This window comes from Thunnus albacares, chromosome 23, assembly GCF_914725855.1.
Source record: "Thunnus albacares chromosome 23, fThuAlb1.1, whole genome shotgun sequence".
Lineage (NCBI taxonomy): Eukaryota > Metazoa > Chordata > Actinopteri > Scombriformes > Scombridae > Thunnus > Thunnus albacares.
In genome coordinates, this window is record NC_058128.1 from 12,771,382 (window position 1) to 12,796,335 (window position 24,954).

The 24,954-nt window shown below is 40.4% G+C and overlaps 1 protein-coding gene across 10 annotated transcripts in view; it reads left to right on the forward strand.

The window, feature by feature from the left end:
* LOC122974893 (ELKS/Rab6-interacting/CAST family member 1-like) overlaps nucleotides 1-24,954 on the forward strand; it is a 138,493-nt gene that overhangs the window by 69,917 nt on the left and 43,622 nt on the right. For all 10 annotated transcript variants that reach the window (XM_044342957.1, XM_044342961.1, XM_044342962.1 and 7 more), the window contains 2 exons: nucleotides 3,631-3,762; nucleotides 9,323-9,483. In XM_044342957.1, the coding sequence (XP_044198892.1) occupies nucleotides 3,631-3,762; nucleotides 9,323-9,483 (293 nt within the window). The remainder of the gene's footprint in view (nucleotides 1-3,630; nucleotides 3,763-9,322; nucleotides 9,484-24,954) is intronic.

Sequence of the window (24,954 nt, forward strand, 5' to 3'; positions counted from 1 at the left end):
ATAACGACAGCTCAACAAATGGAAAGCTTTTCTTCAGGAAGTGTCTGGATGGCTCAGAGCGTCGCGACATGAACACACATCACCACTAATCTGCACCCAAAGACAGATGGAATAGTTTGTCAGTTAAACAGTTAGTTACTAAAAAAATGATAGAAATATAAAAAATAAAGAAATTGATTTGTTAAAGTCGTGTCATATGATTGATGCTATTTCAGCAATAATTCTAATATATCTCATCTCGTACACAGTCACATAGTTTAGTGATTAATGTTACACAACAGTGGTTGCATTGCAATGTCTTTCAAGGCTAAAACATGAGACACAACTTTTGCTAAAAGGAAAGTTGGAAAAGAGGCTGATGAGCCCTGCTAACCCGACTCCTCGTTCATAAAAAAAAAAAAAAAAAAGCAGAATATCACATTATAACTGATCAGTCTGATGGGTGTGGAAGTGTGTGCGGTTATTCTGTAGCAGCCTGGTGACATCAGGTGATTTAATGAAGGTAAACACAGTGAATGGCCGTGCATAATAGTACTTCTTAGAGGCTGCGGATTTATCAACATGTCAGTCCCGCTGCCTTCAGATGCTGCAGGGATTTAATGAATTGAAGGAGAAGCTTCTCATACAGTATAAAGCAGCTGTTGACAACAGATACTGTAAAAATCACCCACATTCATTTATAGATCAACGCGGACTGATTTACGGACTTAATGTCTTTAACCACATTAAACATTATTTTCTGTTCCGATTTTGGTTGGAGAGTATCCGCAGCAAGTATTTAGTTTGATCCTGTTGATGAAAGCGGCAGTGGATTGATTTTGCACCATAAATAGACGTTTTAGGGCAACGTCTTGGACCAAATATCAACCAAAACACAGCTGTCTATGCACTGCCCACTTGTCTGCGCCTCTCCTCCCACCTGTGCACCATGCGCTCTGTGCTGGTCACCAAAATACCACACAGATGCGCAAAGCGAGTTTCAAGGTCAGAAATACCAAACAGTCAGAGTGCTGCTTGCACTGGTCGTTGCACCTCAGTGAAAATACGGCGGCATGTTGTCAATGATGGTAGTAAGAGGAGAACAGCGGTATGCAAGGACTGCTGCTCAATAATCAGTGACACAACCACCACAAAAACCACAAAGAAACATTCATGAACGTGTCTTTTTAGCTCACTTATTGGCTGGTTTGTGTCATACTACTGTTTTAACTTTAAAGCCCTTTAGAGTTATCAGGCTTTATTATGATTTCAGAGCCACACTCTCCGTTGTTGTTCATCAAGGAAGCTTGTTATTGATTGCCACAAAATGTCAAATATCAGTAAGATTTATAAGGTGTAAACAGGCTGCAACAGTTTTTAATTGATATTGAAATAAAACTTTTCTTGACCACCGTCCTTAAACTGATTTAAATGTGGAAACTGGGGTAGATCATCAGAATTTCATATGACTTGACTTGGGACTTGCTTGACTTATAGCAGCTTGATTCTCACCACAGTAACTTCAGACTTGCTTGTGATTTGCACATATGTGACGTACTCCCACCTTTGATGTGGGGTGATGATTATGACAGCGGTTTTCTTCATATTCCTCTTTTTTTAAGATTGCAGGTTTTCTTGCACCTTTCCATCTCCTCCTACCTTCAATTTCACCTTTTTCATGCCTTATATCCCCTCTTCTACTTAAACTTTCCCTGACTTCCTCTTTCCTTTTTTTTTTTCTCGTCCATCCTCCTCTTCCTCCTCCCTCTCCTCTTCCAGTAATTGTAAACCTCAGTGGCCTCTCTGATTAGAGACAGGTTAAAACACTCTTTATTGTGTGTGTTTGTGCAAGTAAGCATATGCTCACTCATGCTATGATTGATATTTGGTTTAGGGAGTTTAGAAGTTGTGATTTGTGTGTGTGTGTGTGTGTGTGTCTGTGTGTGTGTGTGTGTGGTTAAGGGATGAGCTGATAGCTATGTGAGTCACTGAGACTTATGAGACCGCAGTGGTTGCAACCGTAACCGATGTGTCAGTCCTAAGCCATCCTGAACGGTTTAACCAGCACCCAAGCCTGTAAATATGGAATATGAGTATAATTAAAAACCATAAATTTAATTCAATACAATAAGAAGTTTTAATCTAACTAAGTCCATCTCAGTCTGCATAGTTAGACACCAAGTCATGTTGGATCTGGAGCAGGATTTAGATTCACAGCACATGTGTTGGAGATATTCTGATGGTTTGCTCATTGCCACTGTAATGTCTCATCCTCATTCGCTCACTCACCGTCTCCATCAGTTATTTATTTAACTCTTAATTTAACCAGCAAGGTCAGTTTCCCGGCAAGAAGAAAAAAATGTCTCTTTTTTGTTTTTGGGAATTTGTGGGAAGTTAATGTCGTCATTTTACTCAAAAACACCTTCACGTGTCACTGGGAATTCTTAAAAGTCCTCAAAGGCAAAGGCAGATCGGATTGTCTAATTTCTGAGTCCTCTGCAGCTTATTCCACATATTGGGAGCAGCAGACTTAAATGAGGAGCATCCAAGATTTACACTCTTGGGACATGTTGAGCAGGGTGTGACAGGGAAATGTGACACGACTGTAAATTGATGTGATGTATAAATCTATCAGATATGGAGGAAGTCAGATTAAGAAAGGTTTTGTAAATATGAGTAAAACCAATTGAATTTCTGGCTAGTGTATACTGAAATTAAAAGAGCCCTTAAAGCCACTATAATCAATATTTTCATTTTGACAATGGGTCATGTGACTACTTTTATGTAAAAGGAGTCGCTCATATTGATGAACCCACAGAGAATAATCACTCTATGCTGAAGTGCCCTGAGCTATACTGAGCTTTGTAGCTTCTTTCAGTGCGTGCTAAGGCTGCAACTAACAAAAACAGAGTCAGCAGAGATCTGTTCTCAGTGAAAAAGCTCTAAAAATCCATAAAATAATGAAGCATTGCGGAAATAAAGAACCAGATATTTCCCTCAGGAGTTAGCATAGAGCAAAACAATGAAAAAAAAAGAGAGTAAATATTGGATTTATATTTGTAAAGTGACCAGAAATATGACTCCAAATAAATACTAATGTTGTTTCATGTCTGCTGGATGCGTAAGTAGGCAAATGTTTTCCTAAAACATTTGCCATATGAACTTAAAAGGTGATCATTTGTCAGTGTTATGTTCACAGCTTGTTTCCGCTGCACCAAGTGGCCAAAAAATGTTGTTGGAGGTTTAAAATGATATTTCTCAGACCCCAAGATGTAAAAAAAACATGCTCACTAACATAGTTGTTGATCCAGGAACAGAAAACACTGATAATAATTTGAGACATTTTTTGCTCTGTAAAATATCAGAAAAGTGAAATACGCCAAAACCCCAAATGTTGTCCAGATATCTCTTCTTGTATCTGACAAGCAGTCCAAAAATGAGAGGAAGTGAAAACTCCAAAGATAATAAATTTACGGTGATAAAGTGCAGTAAACCCTGAGATTTACCGTAAGAAGCTGGAAGCAGCGAAAGTGTGACGTTTTCACTTGAACAAATGCCTTAAGCAATCTTAACGTTCTCTCTCTTTACGTTATGTTCTTTCTCTGCCTCTCCGTGAGCATCAATGCGTGTGTGTGTGTGTTTGTGTTTCAGGACTCCCTCCGTCAGAAGGAGGAGCGCATTGAGGAGCTGGAGGAGGCACTGAGGGAAAGTGTTCAGATCACAGCAGAGAGGGAGGTGGTGCTCGCCCAGGAGGAGCAGTCACGCAAACACTCTGAGAAACAGGTACGCTCTCTCTCTCTGTAGCTAACACACACACACACACACACACACACACACACACACACATTTGCGTTACTGCATGTGTTAAGGTGAATCCTTACCCCCAACCAGCAAATGTGTGATCCAAAACTAAAACTTCCCTTAAACCTGAACCCCTATCACTTTTTTTTTTCTTTCACAAAGACACAAACGCCCTCATTTGAATGATTTCCTTCCATTTTTCTGTCTCGGTGAAAGATTTGGACAGACGTACAAGGAAACACACACAGACAAACATCTTTAGGGTGAAATAAAAACTCTTTCTGACATAGCTAAACATCACCATGCCAAAAGTGGCTTATGGCAACGGCAACACACATACCCCGTGCCAACTGAGCTCATTCAGGTGTGGCTGTGTGTGTATGTGTGTGTGTGTGTGTGTTTGCCCAGTCACTCCTCATTTGGAGGAGAGGCAAATACATCCCTATTTAAAGAACAACTTGTATTTTGTCCACCTCAGCCGGCAACACACAAACAGCTTCTTCTTAAATGGAGCGTGAGCCGACCACTCCGATTTGTGATCTGTTTTATCTATATTGAGACAGTAGGAAAGCTCATAGCGGTGTTTGAGGGAGTCTCAGAAGGGAAAGGTTTAGTGGATTCAACCGCAGACCGGCAGGAGTGTGTGTGTGTGTGTGTGTGTGTGTGTGTGTGTCAGTGTTCCCCTGGGTACCAGTGACTTAACAAGGCCATAGAGATGGGAAATGTTCCTCAGAGCCTGGATGGGTTTTGACAAGTGGGAAAAAACAGCATTGGCCGTAAGGATGAAAACTGCCCTGAGAAAACATGGTCCGCTGTAGCTGTTGGCAAAGTGGCAGGACTCCATTGTTATTACTGCCTCTCAATGTTGGCCGTCCGCTCTGGTTTCTTCTGGACAGACACATAAAAACAGACATGGAAACAGACATTTCACTTTTGAGGCATTTTGCTTACATCTTTAACCATGTAAATGTTAATGAATGCCACATCAGAAAAAGTTTCAGATAGATAGATGTAACAGAAGCAAGAGAAACCAAGAGCAAAGACAAGCAGACAAATGTAAGAAAAAGGCATGATGGACAGACAAGAAAATACATGCTTGATAAGTGATTGACTCTTTGTAAAGATTTAATGAGGCTTAAAAAACAAATTTATATTCTTCAGCTTGGTGTGCAGACAAGTACAGACTGAACTCACTGAACTTTATTTCAAATTCTAGTCAAGATCCCAAAGTTTCCAAAGATGCCAAGTACTACAATAAAACATGTTTAAAATGATGCACACGACAGGTTGGATTTTCCATTTGATGTGATCATACAACCAAAAAAAAAGAGGCGTTGTGGGTGTGGATATTTCCCTCTCGGTGAAATTGATACAGCTTTAATGAAAGGTTGGAACAAGCACGTACAGAATACTGTCCTGTATTTGCATGTTATTTTGCAAAGTATGTAAAAAAAATCACTTTATGTTATTCTTTTTTATTTTTATATTGTAACTGTAAATTTAAAGCAATAGTTTGGTATTTTGGGAAATAAGCTTATTCACTTCCCCGCTGATAATTAGATTGTAGATCTACTGCTCTCATATCTCTACATATACAGCTAGAGCCTGGAGAACGTTAGCTTAGCTTAGCATAAAGACTTGGAGCAAGGGAAACTAGCTAGCCTGGCTCTCCCTAGAGTTTAAAAATATACATACTGACATCTCAGGTTCACTATTTAACATATTATATCATGTTTTTTCTGGTCTTAATGCTATGCTAAGCTAATTGGTACCGAGCTCTAGCTCCCTAATGCATGGACATGAGAATGGTTACAATCTTCTCATCTAACTCTCAGCATGAAAACAGAAGAAGCCTATTTCCCAAAATGTCAAACAAGCACCTGAGGGTTTAGTAGCCTTGTGTGGCACTTAAGCATCAATAAATCATTACTGCATTTTGTTGCACATGTATGGAAGTCTGTATCATTACAATCCCTAAAACAAAGACACAGTTGCAGAGAAAATTTTTGTCCTCAGTCAGTGCAAACAGGCCTAAAGCTTTGAGAGTTCACAATAGTGACGTTTGGTACAAGTGAAGGAAAGATGGAAAAACCACATCCCACATGTTTATCCTCCTGAAGTCTTGACTGTGGTTTAATTTGTTTACAGTAATCGTGCCAAACTATCACATTTAATTTGGCTGTGATATACTGAAATGCTTTAAAATGCTACAAGTGGCAGCTTTAATTAGACAGAACAGACGCCATTGAGGCCAGGACAGGGTGCTGGAGAGCGTCCTCATGTTAAAATGCTTCAGTGAAAGAGGAAGGAGCAGAAACGTCAGCGTGTGGTGAATGAGTGGAGATGGCAGCCAAACAGTCCTCACCCAACATCAACAACACTAACTCAGCCTTTCAGCACAGACGCACACGCACGTGTGCATGTGGCGCTCGCAGACTCGCATAGTAACACACACGACAGCATTCCACATACATACACATACACCTCCCAACGCACACAGACACACAAACATGGCGGAAAGAAGTGCTAACTGCTATTTAAACAGTACACACGACGCAGCACAACATTGCATTCAGCTGGAGCCAGATGGATGCCACGTTGGGCTGCAAACTGGAAACATGTCTCTATACACACAAGTAAATTGTAAATAAATATTTTTGTGTTTCTGGTTTACAACGACGTCACTGCAATTAACCTTTCACATAATGATTTATAAAATGATGACAGAGGGAGAGACAATTTCCTCCCTTAATGAGGGCGGCCTGTTCAAAGGGACACACGTTGCTTATTATAGGGTTGGCACATGAATGCACACACACATGCAAATGCAGCCAAACCAGGCACATTTACACACACACACAAACACACAACCCTGACTTCATATTGGTAGACAAACATACTCTACACACACACTTTTAGCATGCAGCCATACTGTGCTGTATATTGAGAACCCGTGTGTGTTTGTGTGTTAGGGACTGTCCCATGGTTGGGGTTTGCCCAGCAAAAACGGTCGACCACATGAAAATATACTAGAGCTTTCCTGCTAGACATGAGTCACTACTGTATGTGTGATCACCGAAGAAAGGTGTGTGTGCGTGCATATATCTGTGTGTGTGTGTGACAGAGAAATGAGTCAACTGTATGACACACTCCATGTGTCTGTTCAGAGACAGACAAACTAAAGACAGACCTTCTCTTCTCCAGCTTTCCGTCCTTTATTAACCAGGCTATTTTAATTCTTGAACTCAATGCACCTTGTTTTTTCTTTCTTTCTTGATCTAAAAAAAAATTGAAATCATTCTTTAAAACATTATTACACACACACACACACACTCAGATTGAGAACTGAAGGGGTTGCTATGTCCTTTCCTCCAGTTCCTTCTTTTCCAGCTGGGCCTCATCACTCCTCACCAACCCCTGCATCCCTCCATCTCTGATGTCGGCCAAAGGCTTTTCTCTCCTCTTCCCATCTTGTCTCCTTTTCTCTTTCCTTATTTTACTCTCATCTGTCCCCATTTTCCCTCCACTCTCTTCTCCTCTCCTTTCCTTCTTTGTTTGTCTTGTCTGAACTGCATTTTTAACGCTGCCTGTGTTTCTAACTGCTCAGTATTTTTGCACTGTCAGCATTTTTTGATCGCTCTCTTCCATGTGCTTAGCATTTCTTTTTCTTCTTTATTTCTCTGGCTTTCTCTATCGCTACGTTTGCTATTTGCACTTTTTTATAACTTTGATCTTTCTCCCTCCTTTTTTTTTCTGCTTTTCCTTCCCACATTTCTCTTGTTTTAATCGTTTCTCCACCTCTCTCTGCTCCTGCCAATCACCTTTGTTTGTGTCCCCTTTTTTCCTTTGATTTTTTTCTCCTCTATTTTCCATCGTTATGTGTAATTTCTCCCTCTTTCCTCTGCCTATTCCTTGTATCCATCTTTCCCTTTTTTTATATCCTGCTCTCCTGCCTCTCTCTCTCTCGTTCTTTCTTCTCTCTTTTTGTATGCAGCTTTCTCACATTCCAATGCATGAGTTCACCACAGCCGGCTTTAGGTGGTCAAAGGTAACAAACAATCATCACGGACCTCACTCACCTGCCTTTTACATTTCTTCATCAATTCCAGCTTTTGCACATTTCTTTACATTTCAGTGAACAGCAGGTTTGGAAGTTAAATGTACATCTATATTTGGTGGCTCTTTTCTGTTCCCTCCTCTAGATCATTCACTCTTTCACTCATTAATTTATGCTGATGTTAAGACAAACCTACTATGTTACAGATGCTTATTGTTTGTCTCCATCTGTCTCATTCTCACTTTCCGTTCTCCATTCTCTTTGTGTCGTCAGCCCCGCGCTTCTTTTTCTGTGAAGACAGAGTCCTTTTGTCTTTAAAAACAGACAAAATTTCTCAGCACGGAAAGATCAAAGGGAATGTAACACAATTCAGTGAGATAGCAATAGAGAAGGATTTTAATTAATTCTTTAAAGGTCCATGAATGGGGGACTGGACACTAGACAAGCCTAGAAGATTGGAGCAGAAGAAATATCAGACGGAGGAATGAGGGCAAAACGTGAGAGAAAAGATTTTCCTTTTTGAACTCATGTCTAAATTCATTTCACTTTAATGAAAGGACTCTTTTTTTAAATATATTTTTAGGGCCTTTTTTGCCTTTATTGGGCAGCGACAGTTGAGAGATAAGTTGAGAGCAGACCTTGGTGACATGTAACCAAGATCTGCTGTCGGAACCGAACCACGGATTTTGCAGTTATGTGGTACATGTCTTAACCAGTAGGCTTCCGGGGAACGCCAGGACTCTTTGTCTTTGTCACCACATGTCTCTGAATCGGCTCTTTGAACTTCAGATTCAACTCATCTTAAGGGTTTTTACTTTTGATTTCTGCTGATGTTACCTATTCTGTGAAGGAAATAATGGTGTGTATATATCTTTCTGACTCTCTTTCTCCTGTCGTCCTTCTTCATTCAACACTTAAGAGAAACAGGCAGCATGTATTTGTGCTTTGTATTTGTGTGAGTACATCTGTTCCATGGTCTAGGTGTGTGTGTGTGTGTGTGTGTGTGTGTGTGTGTGTGTGTGTGTGTGTGTGTGTGTGTGTGTGTGTGTGTGTGTGTGTGTGTGTGTGTGTGTGTGGCGTGGCAGTAAAGAGCATCCTCTCACCATGAGAAGCAGAGTGACCTCAACACACCAACCTCAGACATTAAACTGACAGACTGATATACACTCAGAGAGGGACGTAGGCAAAACATGTACAGTAGAAGGCAGAGAGAGAAACAACATAGAGAGAGAAAAGAAAACATGGAAAGAAAAACGACACTTTTGATTTTCTGCAACGGTGCATCTTATTAACAGTAGTTGTCAGATGCACATGCGGAGAGGGAGAGAAGGAGACACGTCGACACACAAACATAATCTGTCAACCATATCTGTGGGAAACAGAAGTGACTGAAAGATCTGAAGAGAAAAAAAAAAACAATCTCAAATTTTATTGAGACAGAGAAGCTGGAGTCAAAATGTGCTTCAATGTGTTTGTGTGTGTCAGGTGGAGGACCTGCTGGTTGCCATGGAGAAGGTGAAACAGGAATTGGAGGTGATGAAAGCCAAGCTGTCATCAACTCAACTCTCACTGGCCGAGAAGGAAGGTCACCTGACTTCCCTGCGAGCCGAGAGGCGGAAACACCTGGAGGAGGTCCTGGAGATGAAGTAAGAATACAAAAACACACATTTTAATACCTTTTATTTGTGTCAGCATGTAAACCAGACGAACATTAACATTGACAGGTCCAAACTCTTTCTGTTGCTGATGTCATTTGTCAGGTTTCCAAAGATACAAACAAATGTCTTTCCATCCATCTACCTACATATTCATTGGTCCCCAGATCTATTTATGTCTCCATCTTCTATCCTTATATTCAGATTTGCACGCACTCATATGCACATAAAACGAAACATACTTTCCCTTTTATTCACAGCATTCTTAAGCCATGCATCGTTTTAGTTTTACATGGTGGGGTTTTGAAATATCCCACTCAAATGGAATTTTGTTTGTGCTCCTCATAGCAGCAATAAAAATTGATGAAATATTTAACAACACCACTACGCTGGATGCTTCACAGACCTTTCCTGTGGACCGTCAGTGGAACATGTTTTCAACATGCATACTGAGCTTATGGACAGATGTGATTTGATAAGTTTCTGTGGGCATCTTAATGCTTTTTTCACCATGAAACAGGGTCGCAGTTAAAACATTGTTGTAACTACTGTGATTCTAAGCTGACTACAGCTGCTGTCCTCAGCACACGAGCAACTACAGTCTTGTCAGAGCCACCTTTCAAGCTTTCAGGGGTTGAGTGTTGCTGAGGCGCTCTGTCCTACCGTATCACAGTCTACTATCTCTTAAGTTCTTTTCATGCAGGGGATCATGTGAGATAACTGCATTGAATTTTCATGATCGTATGGTTCTCGTGGGAGAATGTTTGTAGACGTTCCAGGCCGAAGATACGGTGATGAATTCAGATGTTCACAGTAACGTGGAAAATAGAAAAACTGAATCTCTACATTAGAATGTGCATGTGATTGGCAGCAAATAATACAGTGTATTTAACTTCCTGTATTGTTTCACCTTTACTTTATTACTCGTCTTTTGGCACATCAGTGAACATAACATTTATTTTTAAAGCTCAGACCTTCAACACTTTCCCTGAAATTAGCAACTCTTGTGATATCTCCAGTAGTTTCCCATGTTGCTTCAGTGTTCCAGGAAGGTGGTCACTGGTCACATTGACTTGATCTTCACCCGACACCTCATCGACTCTCTCTTTCCTCTCACTCCCTGTCTTTACCTCCCTCTCTCCTTCCTTCTTTTATCTCCTCTCTCTGTCTCTCTGCACTTTAAAGCCATAGACGTAAGTAGCGTGTTAATGCAATAACCATGTACCGCTGTCCAGCTCTTCATATGATTGATTACATACACAGACACCCGCACACACACACACACACACACACATACTGTAACTCAGTGTAAATTTTAATGTAATTTTAATAGATGGGTTTGCATTATAAGTGCAGCTATGAGGAGTCCAGCAGTCTGATGATTCCACGTATTTTCTGCTGTTTTATATCCTCACTGAGAGCAACGAGGTCTTATTTAGTGGAACGATGCTTTGACCTAAAATAGAAGCCAGAAAGACAATGTCCTTGTTGGCATGTCTTGCCTGTTTAAACATGCTATGGGACTATCTTTTACTGTGGCATCATGGGAAAAAGAGGGCATGTGCTGTGACTAAGTTTTCCTGCACTCCGTCCTCAGTGATTTCTACCAACATTGCATCTCTTTGTTTCTTTGAGAGAGAGAAGCAGGGAGAGTGTGTGTGTGTGTGTTCAGCAGCATGTCCATTCACAGTCCAGGTGAGCAAGTTATTGGCCGTTTTATCGCCGTAGTAACAACCCGTGTGATTATTACAGGCATCAGCGCTTCAGAATGCGTGGCGGTGTTTTCATATGTGAATTTGCATGTGTGCGTGCGCACGTGTGCAAGCACTCCGTGATTGATTTATTGACGTCAAGATGTGTCCACTGTTCGTTTTAAGAAAATAAAGGCCTACCCTGATGAATATTTATATTACTGGCACACACATAAACACACATAAACAGACACACACAGATGTAACTTTACTGTATGTGTATATTCACACAAACACAATAAGACATGCACAGACCACCCTACTCACAAGCATAATTAGATTTAACAGTCTCCAGTGGCCAGTTGAATCTGTGCTATCATTTAACTTCACCGGCATACAGTTTGTGTGTGTGTGTATGAGTCCATTGTGGTTAACATCAGTATTAGGCTCCAGTCACCGCTGTTGTTCCAACTTGTATTCTGAGCTGCGGTGTGACCGTGTGTTTCCATACACAGCTCATACCTACTGTGCAGAGACCAGATATTTACTCCGCTGGTCGTCTCTGGTGTTTCTGTAGCAGATATACAGACTGCATTGTTTAGTCATGTGACAAAATACCTATGACTAGCACATTCAGTATGCAACTGCAAATTGTTTATTAGACTGTTTCCATGTGATGTTAGGTTGTTCAATTCCTCTACATGGAAGTTGTGTATCTGAAGGGATATTTAACCTCAGTTTTGCTTTTCTTGTGTCAGGTGTTCTGGCTGGTTTTTCATGCAATCACACTGAAGCTAAACTTAAATTTCCATAACTATATTGTCAACTTGCCATGTGACTAAATCATAGAATAAATAGATTAGATAGCTTTGATTCCTGTGTGTCTGTACCAGGGTAGATTCACTTTTTTCAGAAGGCATTTTTGCACTCTTGATGTTGTTCTCATACACTAAGGGTATTTTGGTGCCTTTTGTGGCCAATTTTATTGACCTATGAAATGTATCACATAATGGGGGATAAACAGCTAAATAAACAGTTTTTCACTCCATTTAAAATAGTAAAATCTCTGGCAGCAGCCTGTTACAGAGGAACTTGGTGCTCTTTTCCCCTCTGTCCACAAGCAGTATTTCTAGACGATAACCAGCAGATTTTTTTTAAGATATTACTTATTTACAATTGATACAGTGGTCAAATCAATGTGTTTTTTCATTTTCATGCTCAGTCTTACCAACACTACCATATTCCACCACTATACTGGTTGTTTTCTGGTTTTTAAAAAAGGCAGCCTCAGTTTTCTCACCAAGAACACGCTGAAAATTCTTCTTTTAAAGGCTCCCATGAATCGTCTGCAGGCGCTCATGAAGGATTGTCCCATTCATGTGTGATTATTTGACAACTTACTGAAAAAAGACAGCACTTTCAACTCTGCCTTTGCATAATACATGACATTTTTCAGGTACTAGAAAGATATTCCTTTCACATATTTGGGATATTGCATATTTTTGTCACTATTTCCCCCTACGTGAGAAGTTTCTATGTTTCAGGTAGCTGCTAGTTGTCTCGCTTTGACTTATGTACATGACGTGATTGCTCATATTTTTCACAAGACATTAGGGTTTGGTCAGCAAATACGTCATTTGTTTCAGGCTTTCTCCCACATGTAAAACATGAGATGTTTAAGGTGGCTGCGTCCTGTGTGTCCATATATCTCCGTGTAATGCACATGAAACTGTCTGTGCGCACACAGGCCGCCGTAACTCTTTGGGGTTTGATGTCTGATTTGTTGCCCAGTTTTACATTGGTGTAAGGTTTAATGTTACTGTAAGACATGATATACGATACTGCATGTTTCAGAGGTTTCTGGGACAGACATAGAATATATTAACACACACACACACACACACACACTCCCATACAGAAACATACCAAATACAGCTGGAAGAACGCACACACTGACATTCTGTCTCGCTTTCCCGCCTTCTCTTGTTTCCTCCTTTTCCTTCAGTTGGTGGTTCACACACACACACACACACACACACATATATATATATATCAGACCATGGTCACTTAGGACATTACATAGATTTACATTCATTTCTTGGAGACTTACCCTAACCCTAATCACCTTTTTCTCAATTGCGGACACGGCTTTTGTCCCCAATTGGACAAGCCGTCCCCAGTTAAGTGGTCCTAAGTATGAACTTTGTCCCCAAAAGTAGCCTATGACAGACCACACACACATACACACTGCAGCATAGTTTGTGCAAGTGTCTATCTATCTTTGTGCTGTAGTTTTCACCAGCTGGTTGCATATGTCCTCTCTGCTCCAGTCCCTGATGTATATTGTTAGTTTGCGCGTGTGTGTGTGTGTGTGTGTGTGTGTGTGTGCGTGTGTGTGTGTCCAAGAACATGTCAAGAACATATGATAATATAGGAAGAAAGGATCAACATACATTTTAATATGCACATACATAAAACCAGATGCGCACACCCACAAGCAAGTAAAGGCACTTGATACACATGCATGGGTACACACAGATGCACCCTAATCCAGAGAGAGAAAATACAAAAAAACAGAACTACACACACACACGCATCTGCCTTCAGGGCTCCAACATGCGACTTTCCCACTGATAAATCATCTGCTGTGACCTTCACACATGCATGCACACGCTCGTAAAACACACACATGGACGTATTTTCTTTCTGATATACATTAAATACGCACAATATGTCTGCATGTGTGTTGTCATGTTTGGAGTGTGCAGGTGTGTGTGTGTGTGTGTCTGTTATAGCCAGGTGGAGGAATTTGCTGACAGTGTGTGTGTGTAACAGCAGGGTATCAGGTCTAAAATCTCAATCTGGGTGAATTAAAGCCTATTTTACTCTCCACTGTTCTGCTTTATTGACATTCAACACATATCTCTACTTCATCTAATGCTCTCTCTCCCTCTCTCTCTCTTCTTTCCGTTTGCCAGTTTAACACACATGCATGTCTTTTTGGTACAGGACTATGGAATTGATGAAATTGATGGAAGGTGTATGGATGCTGAGGGAATGATTAATGTAAGATGAAGATTTTGTTTGGCATTTGGAGTATTTTTAAAGCAAAGAGAGGGAAGAGGAGGCTTCTAATGCTTATTTTTTAGGTTTTAGTCTAGTAAATTTTATTGAGGCAAATCACAAACTTGCTCAGAGGGCGTTACAGTCTGTACAGCATATGACACCCTCTATTCTTCATACCTCACTTCACATGAGGAAAATCTCCCAACTAAAAAACCCTCCAAAGGGAGGTTGTAATAAAAGTATAATTTCCGCTATTTTCAATCTTTTCCTAATTTTTTGGTTTTTACCATGCTTAAAAAATCATCACTTACCTCACTGAATATGATTAAAATGCTTCCTTTCAATATAATAACACCCATACTGCAATTACACAACTTTAACAGTTGGAAACTCGTGGTTTATTGAAAATATTGCTGCTGACAGTGATTTGCAGCAGTTTTCTAATACTGCAAAATTACAGCAATGCAAGAAAATAACAGAGAAGTAATCACTGCCTTCAGGGCAAGAGCTGAACTTGGTTTTGTTGAGGTTTATCAAAGGTTATGCTTCAATCATTTCATATCAAAGAGTATGATTAATGGCTAGAGGTTTGACTTTTTATGCAGAAATATTGGAGGGATTTTCCAAAAGAAGTAGTCGTGATAAATCGTTGCAATCACAAGATTATGTCATCCTGGAAGGACCGTAAGAAGTGACGATTAACCAGTTAGTTCAACAGTCCAGTCATAAAACACTACTTTTTAGCACTGTATTTACATATATATCATGTGAAAAAGCAGAAGAACGTGGTTTCTTTGCGTCAGTACAAAAGTGTTCTTCATGTGTTTTACTCATTAGAAAACCCCACATCCAAAATAATTTGTGCATGAGGTACAGCGAAATATTTCTTGATTTCAAAATAGTCAATTGAATCATGTGAATATTGCTAACAGTTTGGATTTGACAAAGAGCAGGCTGCGAAAGTAGAGGACCTAAAAAAGTGAACGAGGGAGGGAGGAAGTAAGAGGAGAGTAGATGGGCAGGAGAGGAGAGGAGAAAACACAAAACAAGAAGGGTAAAAGAGTGCAGAGAGGACAAACCAAGGAGAAAAGAGGAGGGAAAAGAGAGTTAAGAGGTTAGGGCAAGAGTTATACAGTAAATCTCTTTCTTTGCGGGTGGGGTGGGGGACAGTAGGAGGATAATAAAATGAAAGAAAAGAGGCAGAAATGTTTTTGGCAAAGAGAAAATGAGGGAAAGAGAAAAGGAGAAGAGGAGAAAGACAGCTGTCCAACAACAACTTGGTTCAGCCAACAGAACTGCATGATATCCCGAAGAAATTATATTACCTCCATCTCCGTCTCCCTCGCTCCTTACATTCATCCATCAATCTTTCAGGCTACAGTATAGAATATATTGAATGTATAACCACGTATGTGATGTCCTCCTCCTCTGCATTCATGCAACATCTTTTTTTTTCACCTTATGCACAAAATTGTAGCCAGATTTATTGTTCATTATTTTTTGCCATAAAAGACTTTTTATGAGCATTAAAATCAGAATTAATTTGCAGCAGCAAATGTTCTGAAACATAAAACAGCAAGATACCGATTTCTGTTTATTTGCAAGGTTGTTATGGAAATTGTAATATTAGGGATGCTTAAATCCATTTATCATAAAAGAAAACATTCAGGCGTCACAATAAAAAGACCTTGCTGTAGAAAAATAAGGGCGGCGATGCACTTGTCTTTTTTTTTTTTTCTGGCAATGCAAGTGGTCAAGGCCTCCCACATCTTGCAACAAAATGTGTCACGTTAGTTTTGTTTGCTCTAGCAGGGAACTAAAACATGATATTTTAGTTGTTTTCTCTGTGTGGGAGGCTGCCTCAGGCTGTGACTAACTAGAGATAATCACATACTGGGTAGTGATTCACAGGAATTTATTTTGTAAAATTAAGCAATGCCAAAATCTATTTGGATATACTGTAACGTGATCTTCCATATGTCTGAAAGAATCAAGTTCAACATATCAGAATTAGGGATGTCCCCCAAAACCCCGTTCTGAATTGGAACCTGTTCCAAAATTTTTAAGAAGACTTATGGTCGTGCTGCGGCCTTTCCTCTCTGTCCTCTCCTTTGCTGTTTGTGTCAGTGTTTGACCGAGGGTGGGGCTCAATTCGTCCTCCTCCACAGACACACACACGCACTAACATACTCACACACACACAGAGTGGACAGCAGAGCAGAGAGGCCGCGGTGGAGACAGTGACGGTGAAGTGAAAGACAACATTTTATTCGAGTTAACGACAACTACGTATGTTACTGTAAGTGCAGTAAAACCTTTGCAAGTAAAAAGCAAATAATAGTAATTTATCAAACCACCTGTTCAACAACCATAAACATGTAGAAAAGTGATATTTTCAACCATTTTGCCCACAGTCTCTATCCACTGCCGTCACACAACCACAGCGCGCTTGTTAGGCTAATAGCTAAGTGTTACAAACTAGCTAAAACAAAAGCTGTCTGTATATAGCCTAACTGTTTAGCTTCATTTGCAACATATATTAAAATCTGGAAAATACTTTTAAACTTAGCTACTGGCTGAGACGGCGGCCCCCTCTTCAAACCAGCCCCTCCGGTACCTACAGGCAAGTGAATCACATCAGCAGCAGAGGGAGGGAGACAGAAGACAGGAGGAATGACTGATAGTGACTGATGTCTGTGTTCTTCATTCTTTCTTAACTTCATTCAGTATTTTCATGTCAGAAATATTATTTATTGTATTAACATGTTAGATTTGTTTCCGGTGAGATATTATTAAGTGTATGTAGTGACTTTTTTGTGGTAAACATTACGGTTGCTGCTCTAGAAACAGTATTTAGTTATATTTAAAATATAAATCTATTCTAATCCTGTTCTGAATTCATTATTTTTTTAATTCTTTAGTAATGAAAAAGAATGGATAAGAGTATTGATAAAGAACTGGACAGATAAGGAGTATCAATAAGAGTAGTAGTATCAATCAATCATACTCATCTTCTAATCAGACTGAAGCTTTTAATGGTTTGAGGGACCTTTAATCCGATTTGCTGCAGTGTAAAAATACACAGTGCGTCTCTTAAAATTTGAGTAATCCATCTACAGAAAGTCTGTTCATTCACAAACACTTGCGCTACATGTACAATTAGACTATATAGAAAGTATGCAGACACACCAACTTGCTGCACTGTCTTCAGCCTACTGCAGCGAGAGACCCTTGGCTGATGCCTCAAGGTGAACACTATAAATTCAATTTATTTCTCCTTTGGTGCTCTCTTCTCCGTTTTATCTCCCTCCCAGCCTCCCTTCTAACCCTCAACCTTTCCCTGTACCCCTTCCGCCATCCCTCCCTTCATTCCTGCCGTCCCTCCTTTAGTGGCTCCGGCATTCCTTCCCTCCATCCCTCCCGTCCTTTTTCATGTCTCATTCCTGCTTCCCTTCCATCCTTTCTTCCTTCCTACCATTTCTACTCTTTCTAAGCGTACATCTGTCTGGAAACGTCATTATCACCTGATTTCTGTCTGTCTGGATGTGTTTCTCCTTATCTGTCCTCCTTTGTCTTCACTGTTGTCACTACACACTGAAACTAATCAATAGTGTGTGCGTCTGTGTGCGTGTGTTTGTGTGTGTGTGTAGTCAAAGATCCTATTTTCAACGGCTCTGTCAATGGAACGACAGCTCTGCTCTTCACTGCCGTAACTAACAACATGACTGCATGTGTTAAAGACACACACACATACACACACACGGAAGTTATCCCATCACTAACAATGGGAATACATGTTGCCTTCAGATATAAGACACACACACACACACACACACACACACACACACAGCGTCACTTGCAAAACCAGATGAGACAGCATGACTGCTTAGAAGCTTTCACTCCCAGAGGAATGCTTGGAGATGTATACCCACACACACACACACACACACATGCACATGCATAAAAATACATCCTCCCACACAAATGCATGTACACATGCTTATGGCAGCACACCAAACACAGAGACAAGTGCTTTGATCCCCTCAGACAGCAATGAGATTAATCCACAGTGTGCCAAAGCAAGTCTGTGTGCGTCTGTGTATTTGTTGTGTGTTATGTGTGTATGACAGATATGTTGAGAGCTTAGTATGGCAAAAAGGGGCATGCGGTTTGACACTTAGTCGTACAAGCTCAAATCAGGGCGCCTCGCTCTCTCGTCTCCCTTTTTTCTCGCAATTTTTCTTGCACTCTCTGTACTTGCGTTTCTTGCCCTCTTCTCTCTGACTCCTGCTCTCTTCCTCTGCCCTTTTTTGAGTTTTTTTTTTTTTTTTCTTTTCCCTTGTGAGAAACTGAGGGAGAGATTGGAATCAGGGAAAATAGAAGCAATAAAAGATGTGCGGCAGTTAGAAGTCGTATTTAAATAACAGGGTTTTCTGAAACTCTCTGAAACCTTCAACCCAGTGATCTTCAGCTGTATATACAGCCGAGAAAAAGGAAAAGGCCTTCTCTCTCTTTTTGTATTGTCATGCGTATTGTTGTTGCCTTATTTTGTGTGTAATCTAAATATGTATCACAGGTCTTTTGCAACAGTTAAGCGCACTGATTTGAGTTGAATTCATTAAAAGGGGGTTTTGGAAACAAGCACATAAGGAAGAGAACAGAGCAAAATGTTCCCGAAAGATGGAAGGAAACCAAAATCAAAAAGGAACAAGTGGAGAGAAAGAGCAGATAAAGGAAAAAAGGATGCGGCAAAACCTAAATTCGCCTGTTTTCCTCAACTGATTACAGGTTGTGCGTGCCAGGCCATCACACAGATCATTAAACAGCAATTAAAGAGGAAGATGGAGCATTGAAGAGGGAAAACATATCAAAAAGTAGCAAACAAAACATGCATTTTTTTTTCAAAGCCTCTGATTGTACGTTGTGAGTGCCAGACGATTACATTTCTATTCTGGAAATAATAAAACTGAAGTAGACAGACAGGCAGAGGAGAAGAGTGAAAAGCTGGAATTAGCGTACTTTATGCATCCATATATAAGAATCCTTACTTCTGATAGGCTTGTTACAACACGTACTGAAGAAAGGGAGAGAGAGTGAGCAAGACATCAGGTGGCGAAAGATATATTAAAGATTTAAAACCTGACAGCTGTGACATCAACAGTATAATCACTGTTATAAATTAATGCTCGATTACAATGTAAAGATCTCATTTCAAGACTTTATCCTCCTTAATGGGAAAGTTGGCTTTCTGTGAGGTATTCAAGTCATTGGAAGCACACAGTGAACAAAGAAACTGAGCACATAAACCCACAAGAGACGTGATTCTGTATGCAAATATAAACAATAGATTATGTTCCAGCTGAAATCTGATTATGAAGTTAATCACTGGATTTTTATTTCGCACTTAAAATGTCAACTAACTGTCAAAGATACTGAAAATCTTTTCCACTTTTAAGTCTTTTGTAAATGTAAGAACTTGCAGAAGTGGAAATGTGAATATGGCTCAGTTTTAACAACTACAAATCATCCATTCTTTTACCGTACTTTTGACCTTTTTGAGTTCCTAACTTACACACAGCCATTTATTTGGACTTATTTCTGCACAATATGACAAATAATTAGCAGATTCTTGAAACCTGTGGGTTGATTTGTGGCTGCATTTGTTTTTGTTATAGGATTACATCATCCTTCGTAATGCAGTCAAGAGTGCAGATTGATTTGAAAAGTCTGCATTACCTCGTAATTTTAATGTAATTTGACAAAATATATATGGACGTTTATTCGTTCTTGTTCACTCTTATTGACATATTTCAGTCTCCAGAATCTGCTAATTGAATGGAAGCTGATGGCTGCCTGAAAGATCAATGAAAACATTTAAAATGATTAGCATATTTGTCATAAATGGCCAAAAAACAGCAAAATCGCTACTACGATGAGTAATTTTTTAACAGATACTGACATACACTCACATAATACACACGTCCATTTTAGCTGAAACTGAGATTTACTCGACTGTGCTTGAAGAGGGTGTAAAGTTGTAAAGCATTTTAAAGACATTTGATTTGATATCGTTTGTCACTCTCACGTTGTCAAATAAAGCTTTTCTTTTTTTTAAATAATATTTAATAAATATTTAGGAGTCACAGGTGTCCGTTAGTGTGGTAAATGTTACAGGAGTCAGTTTGTGCTGCCAGATTGTAAGCAGATGTCTCGGGCTTTCTCAGCATAGAAATGGATTTACTGTACAGAGCGACAGTGAAGACAAAGCTGCATCTTTAGTCACACTTCTGTATGTGTGTGTGTGTGTTTGTGTGTGTGGTCCCACGGAAAGAACGAACTCCCGCAGACCATGGATAATGCATTTTTACACCTTTCTTATTAGTCACAGTGTGTGTTTTTAAATGTGTGTGTGTGAGAAAGAGGGAGAGAGAGTGTTTTTTAAGAGAAAAAATGGAGCGAGAAAAAGGGGAAATATGTCAAGAACAGATCCTCATTCTGTCATGCGGTAGTCCCACCTGCCCTCCTCTCTGCCTCCCTCTCTCTCTCTCTCTCTTCCTCTCTCACTGCTTTTGTCTCTCTACCTCCCTTTCCTGCTACTCCTTCCCTTCCTCTCTCCATCCCTTCACGTCTCTTTGATTTGTTTTCCCTCCAAATCCTCCAGTTATTTTATTCCCTTCCCTGTCAATGCTGTTTCTTTCTGCACTATGTGTGTGTATGTGTGTGTGTGTGTGTGATTGTGTGTAAGCCTTCTCGCTGTCTTTCTTTAAGCCTCTCTGATGTACAACAGCTCCTTGAGGGGAGCTTTTCTCTCTCTCTCTCTCTCTCAAACACACACACACACACTCTCTTATCCTATGCACCAGCTTTATTTCCCTAACTCTCCCTTTCTCCCACTTTTCCCAATTCTGTCTGATGGTCTCTCGCTCCTTCGTCTCTCTCCGTACTAAATCATTCATGTCCAGTGTCTCTGACCCACTTCCACTATAGTTTAGGATACACACACACTTTCAAAAAGATCTTGCCAGCAACCCCACTGTTCTCAGTGTGTTATTATACAACAGGCTACTTTAATCTGAGCAGCGTCAGTCAAAGATACAACAACGTTTCTACCAAATCAGGACCTGCTAATCAGCTATTTTGTAGTTTTGTCTGTTTATTACCGTCTTAACATACAAGTAAACTCCCCAGAACAGTAAACACATTTTGTTTTTGTGGTGGTAAATAAAAGCTGAAAGGGCATTCTTAACTATAATTCCAGATAACCATTTATCATTATGCCACATTTTGAACGCACCAGTATCCCTTTGATGTTTTCGGTTTAATGTGGCCCTCGAGAGCAATTTCAAAGTTCTGAATGGACGTAACAACCGCGGTAGGTGTCGATCATTTTTGCTAATAACTGCTGTTATAATCTAGTGAAGTGAAACTTAGCGTTGGCGCTTTAGCAGCAGCAGAGAGAGAGAGAGAGCAACAGTAAATGGTTTTTCTATAAACCAAAGCTTTATTGACTGTCTCCGCTTTGATGCTGCACACATGGCAGTCCAGCACGAACAAATGTTTCATAAAACCTGCTCTGATGTGTGTATTCGATGCTCTGCGTTTTCTCCTCCAGGGCTATAAAACCAGTGTGTGTATGTGTGCTTGTGTGTGAACAAAAGTGGAGTAAAGCCTTACTTTAAAGGTATTATCAACTCCATGTCAGATAGATATATGTTGTATATATTCCAATGTATAGATGTGTGTTATACAAAGAGAGGCCTCCAGCTTTATTCTTCTCACTCTGTTTCTTTACTTTTTTCCGTCTTGCTCCTCAGTATTTTAAGCTGTGAGGCATAGTCGCAGATGAGAATAAGGGGCCCAGTGCTCACTGGTTGTCTGCCCCAGGACAGAAGCTGTCAGCTGGGAGAGAAATACTACTCTGCAGGGCAGCTCTACAATGGAGACAGAGAAACTTGTGTGTGTGTGTGTGTGTGTGTGTGTGTGTGTGAGTGTGAGAGAGAGAGTCAAAAACAAAGACAGAGATAGACAGATGGAGGATTTATAAATTGATTTAATTTTAATCCTCATGCAGAAGTAGATTATGCACAGTCATGAACACCAGAACCAATCATAGATGTGTGTGTGTGTGACGTGTGTGAGTGTATGTGTGTGTGTGTGTGCGCGCGCCTGTGTGTGTGGTCTCTCGACTGTAAGCCACCTGATTATCAAGGAAAAACTGTCAGAAAGAATCAGAACGAGAGGGTTCAGGGACAAAGAGTGAAAATAAAAGATATAAAGTGAGTAGCAAAAGAGGTTTTCAGTTCCTCCTTTTCCTCCCTCTTTCACAGATTTCTTCAATCCATGTCTCCATGCTACTTCTGTGTGTGTGTGTGTGTGTGTGTGTGTGTGTGTGTGTGTGTGTGTGTGTGTGTGTGTGTGTGTGTGTGTGTGTGTGTGTGTGTGTGTGCGTGCGCCTCCAGGCAGCATTAGCTACCACTAAGAGCCAGCTGTGCCCTCCTGTATCTCATTCTCCTCATCTCTCCTCCACTCTCTTTTCTCTTTAAAACCACACTTTTTCTTCCATTGCAGTTTGAATGAAGGTGATTATTTCTCTCCTCTTTCTTCTTTCTGATATACAAAACAGTACTGTTCAGTAAATCTTTAACAAGATTAAAGAATACGAGTTTACTGTATACCTGTTATGTCCGTGCAACGCCGATGTGAATTTCAAATGTGGGGTTGTAGAAAATATCTGCCTCCCTGCTGGAATTTGATACTTCAAAGTTTTGTGTTTCTTACATAGTAAAATAAATTGTGATTTAGCTGTAGTGCATTTACCTCAAGCTTAGTCACTCATCTCCCGGTGCTTCTGGACACATCCTCAGTTGTGCTCTTACAAACTCATCAGATTTATCATCAGGTGTTTTGGGTCCTTTTTCGCTGTCATTTTCCTCCCCCCAGGCTATCCAGCTGAGGCTGATCTGACCTCAGCTTGCATCCAGGTGGCCACATCTCCAATTCCTCACAGCTGTCCTCTTTTAAGCCACATCCATCTTGAGGTTTTTTCTGCCTCTTGAACGCCTCTTCAGGGGTGAGCAATCGCCACCTCATACTTATAAAGTTTTCTGTCCAAGGTTACATTTAAGCGATCAACCTGCGGGACTTTGAGCTCCAGACGGATGATTTACAGTATTTGTCAGTCTCAGATTCGAGGACTGTGTCTGGTGTTAAAGTGATGTGATTGGAGATTTTTTTTTTGTCTTCTCAGGTTCACCAACAGCAGATGTAATTTCTTGCATTTAGGGGACACGTCTACTTCTTCTGTTTCTTTCCTGTATTTCAGGATTTAGCTTATTTGCTCCTAGAGCCGTTGTTCTGCTGAAAGATGATTTTTTTGTGCCCTAACAAACTGATCAACCGCACCAAAACAGAAATCAAAGTAAACTTGATTTTGAATCAAAACAGAAAATGTATCTTGACTGGATAATTGCCTCTCTTTTAATTTATTGATGCTGTTATGCTATATTTCAGCAAGTGCTATCTACTAATTTAATTCACTTTCACCTTGTTGGTCTTTTTCTTTCACTTCTTTTTCTTTTTCGATTGTTTAAAATAAATGTTAGTTTTCTAAAACTCATTCAGTCTATTTTATTGGTTAAAGCAAACTAAGGCAGATCACACTCATGATTACAGTAAATATAATTATCACATTTTTCTTAATTCCACTTCATCCACTTTCACCACTCAAGTGAATCTGCTGATTTTATTGGCCTCAAAACTCATCCAGTTTCCAAATCTTGGCCAGAGAGCGTTGAGTAAAAGCTTCGTCAGAGTCTAGGTAGCATTATAAAGTCTTAACCAGTCGTTATGGTTCTCTGTAACTTGCAGATGTCTCAGCATGTAGAGGGAAACCTCCCTTCACAGAAATGAGGTCGAGCTTGACACGCACCACGTCCTACAGGGGTTAAAGAGTAAACTCTGGCGTCCTACAACCGGCCTCCAGTGTAACCAGAGCAGACAGTGTCACAGAAAACAATGGCGAGCAAGCTTTGTTCATTGGGAAACAGAGAGAGGGGATTATTTCTAAAATAGCTCTGTGTTTGTCTTAGACAGAGACTGGCCAGTGTCACACTGGACTGAATCTACCTTACCCACACACACACACAAAAGGACACACACATTCTCACACACACAAATGCACAGAAAAAAGCATTTAACACACACACACACACACGTTGAAATACATGCAGGTACAACTTTATAAGCTCACACATGTACAGAAACACATGCTGTCATGAACACAGACAGTGAGCTGTCACTTCAGCATACACTCTTACACACACTCCTTTAAACACACTGTAGATTGCCGTGGAGGGTGACAGTACGACGGAGATAACGCAGCACACACTGGAAGCTGCTCTGGTGTGTGTGTGTGTAGAAATATGCGAGTGATCTAAGACCAGGCATTAGTGTTTCTGATAAAGCGAGGGGCCTTAAGTGGTTTTAGGAAGGAGAGAGCCCCTTTGTGTGTGTGTGTGTTTTGTGTGTGTGTGTGCTGGGGTTGGGGTCAGGTGCCTGGCGCGTTTGTGTGTATCTGCTTACTGTCTGCCTTGTCACCCCAGCGATGACATCATGGCACACGACCGCCAAACAACGGAAAGAATTCCTCCCGTCTTCTTTATAGACAGGAGAGCGTGAGGAGGTGTAGAGATAGAGCGAGTGACAA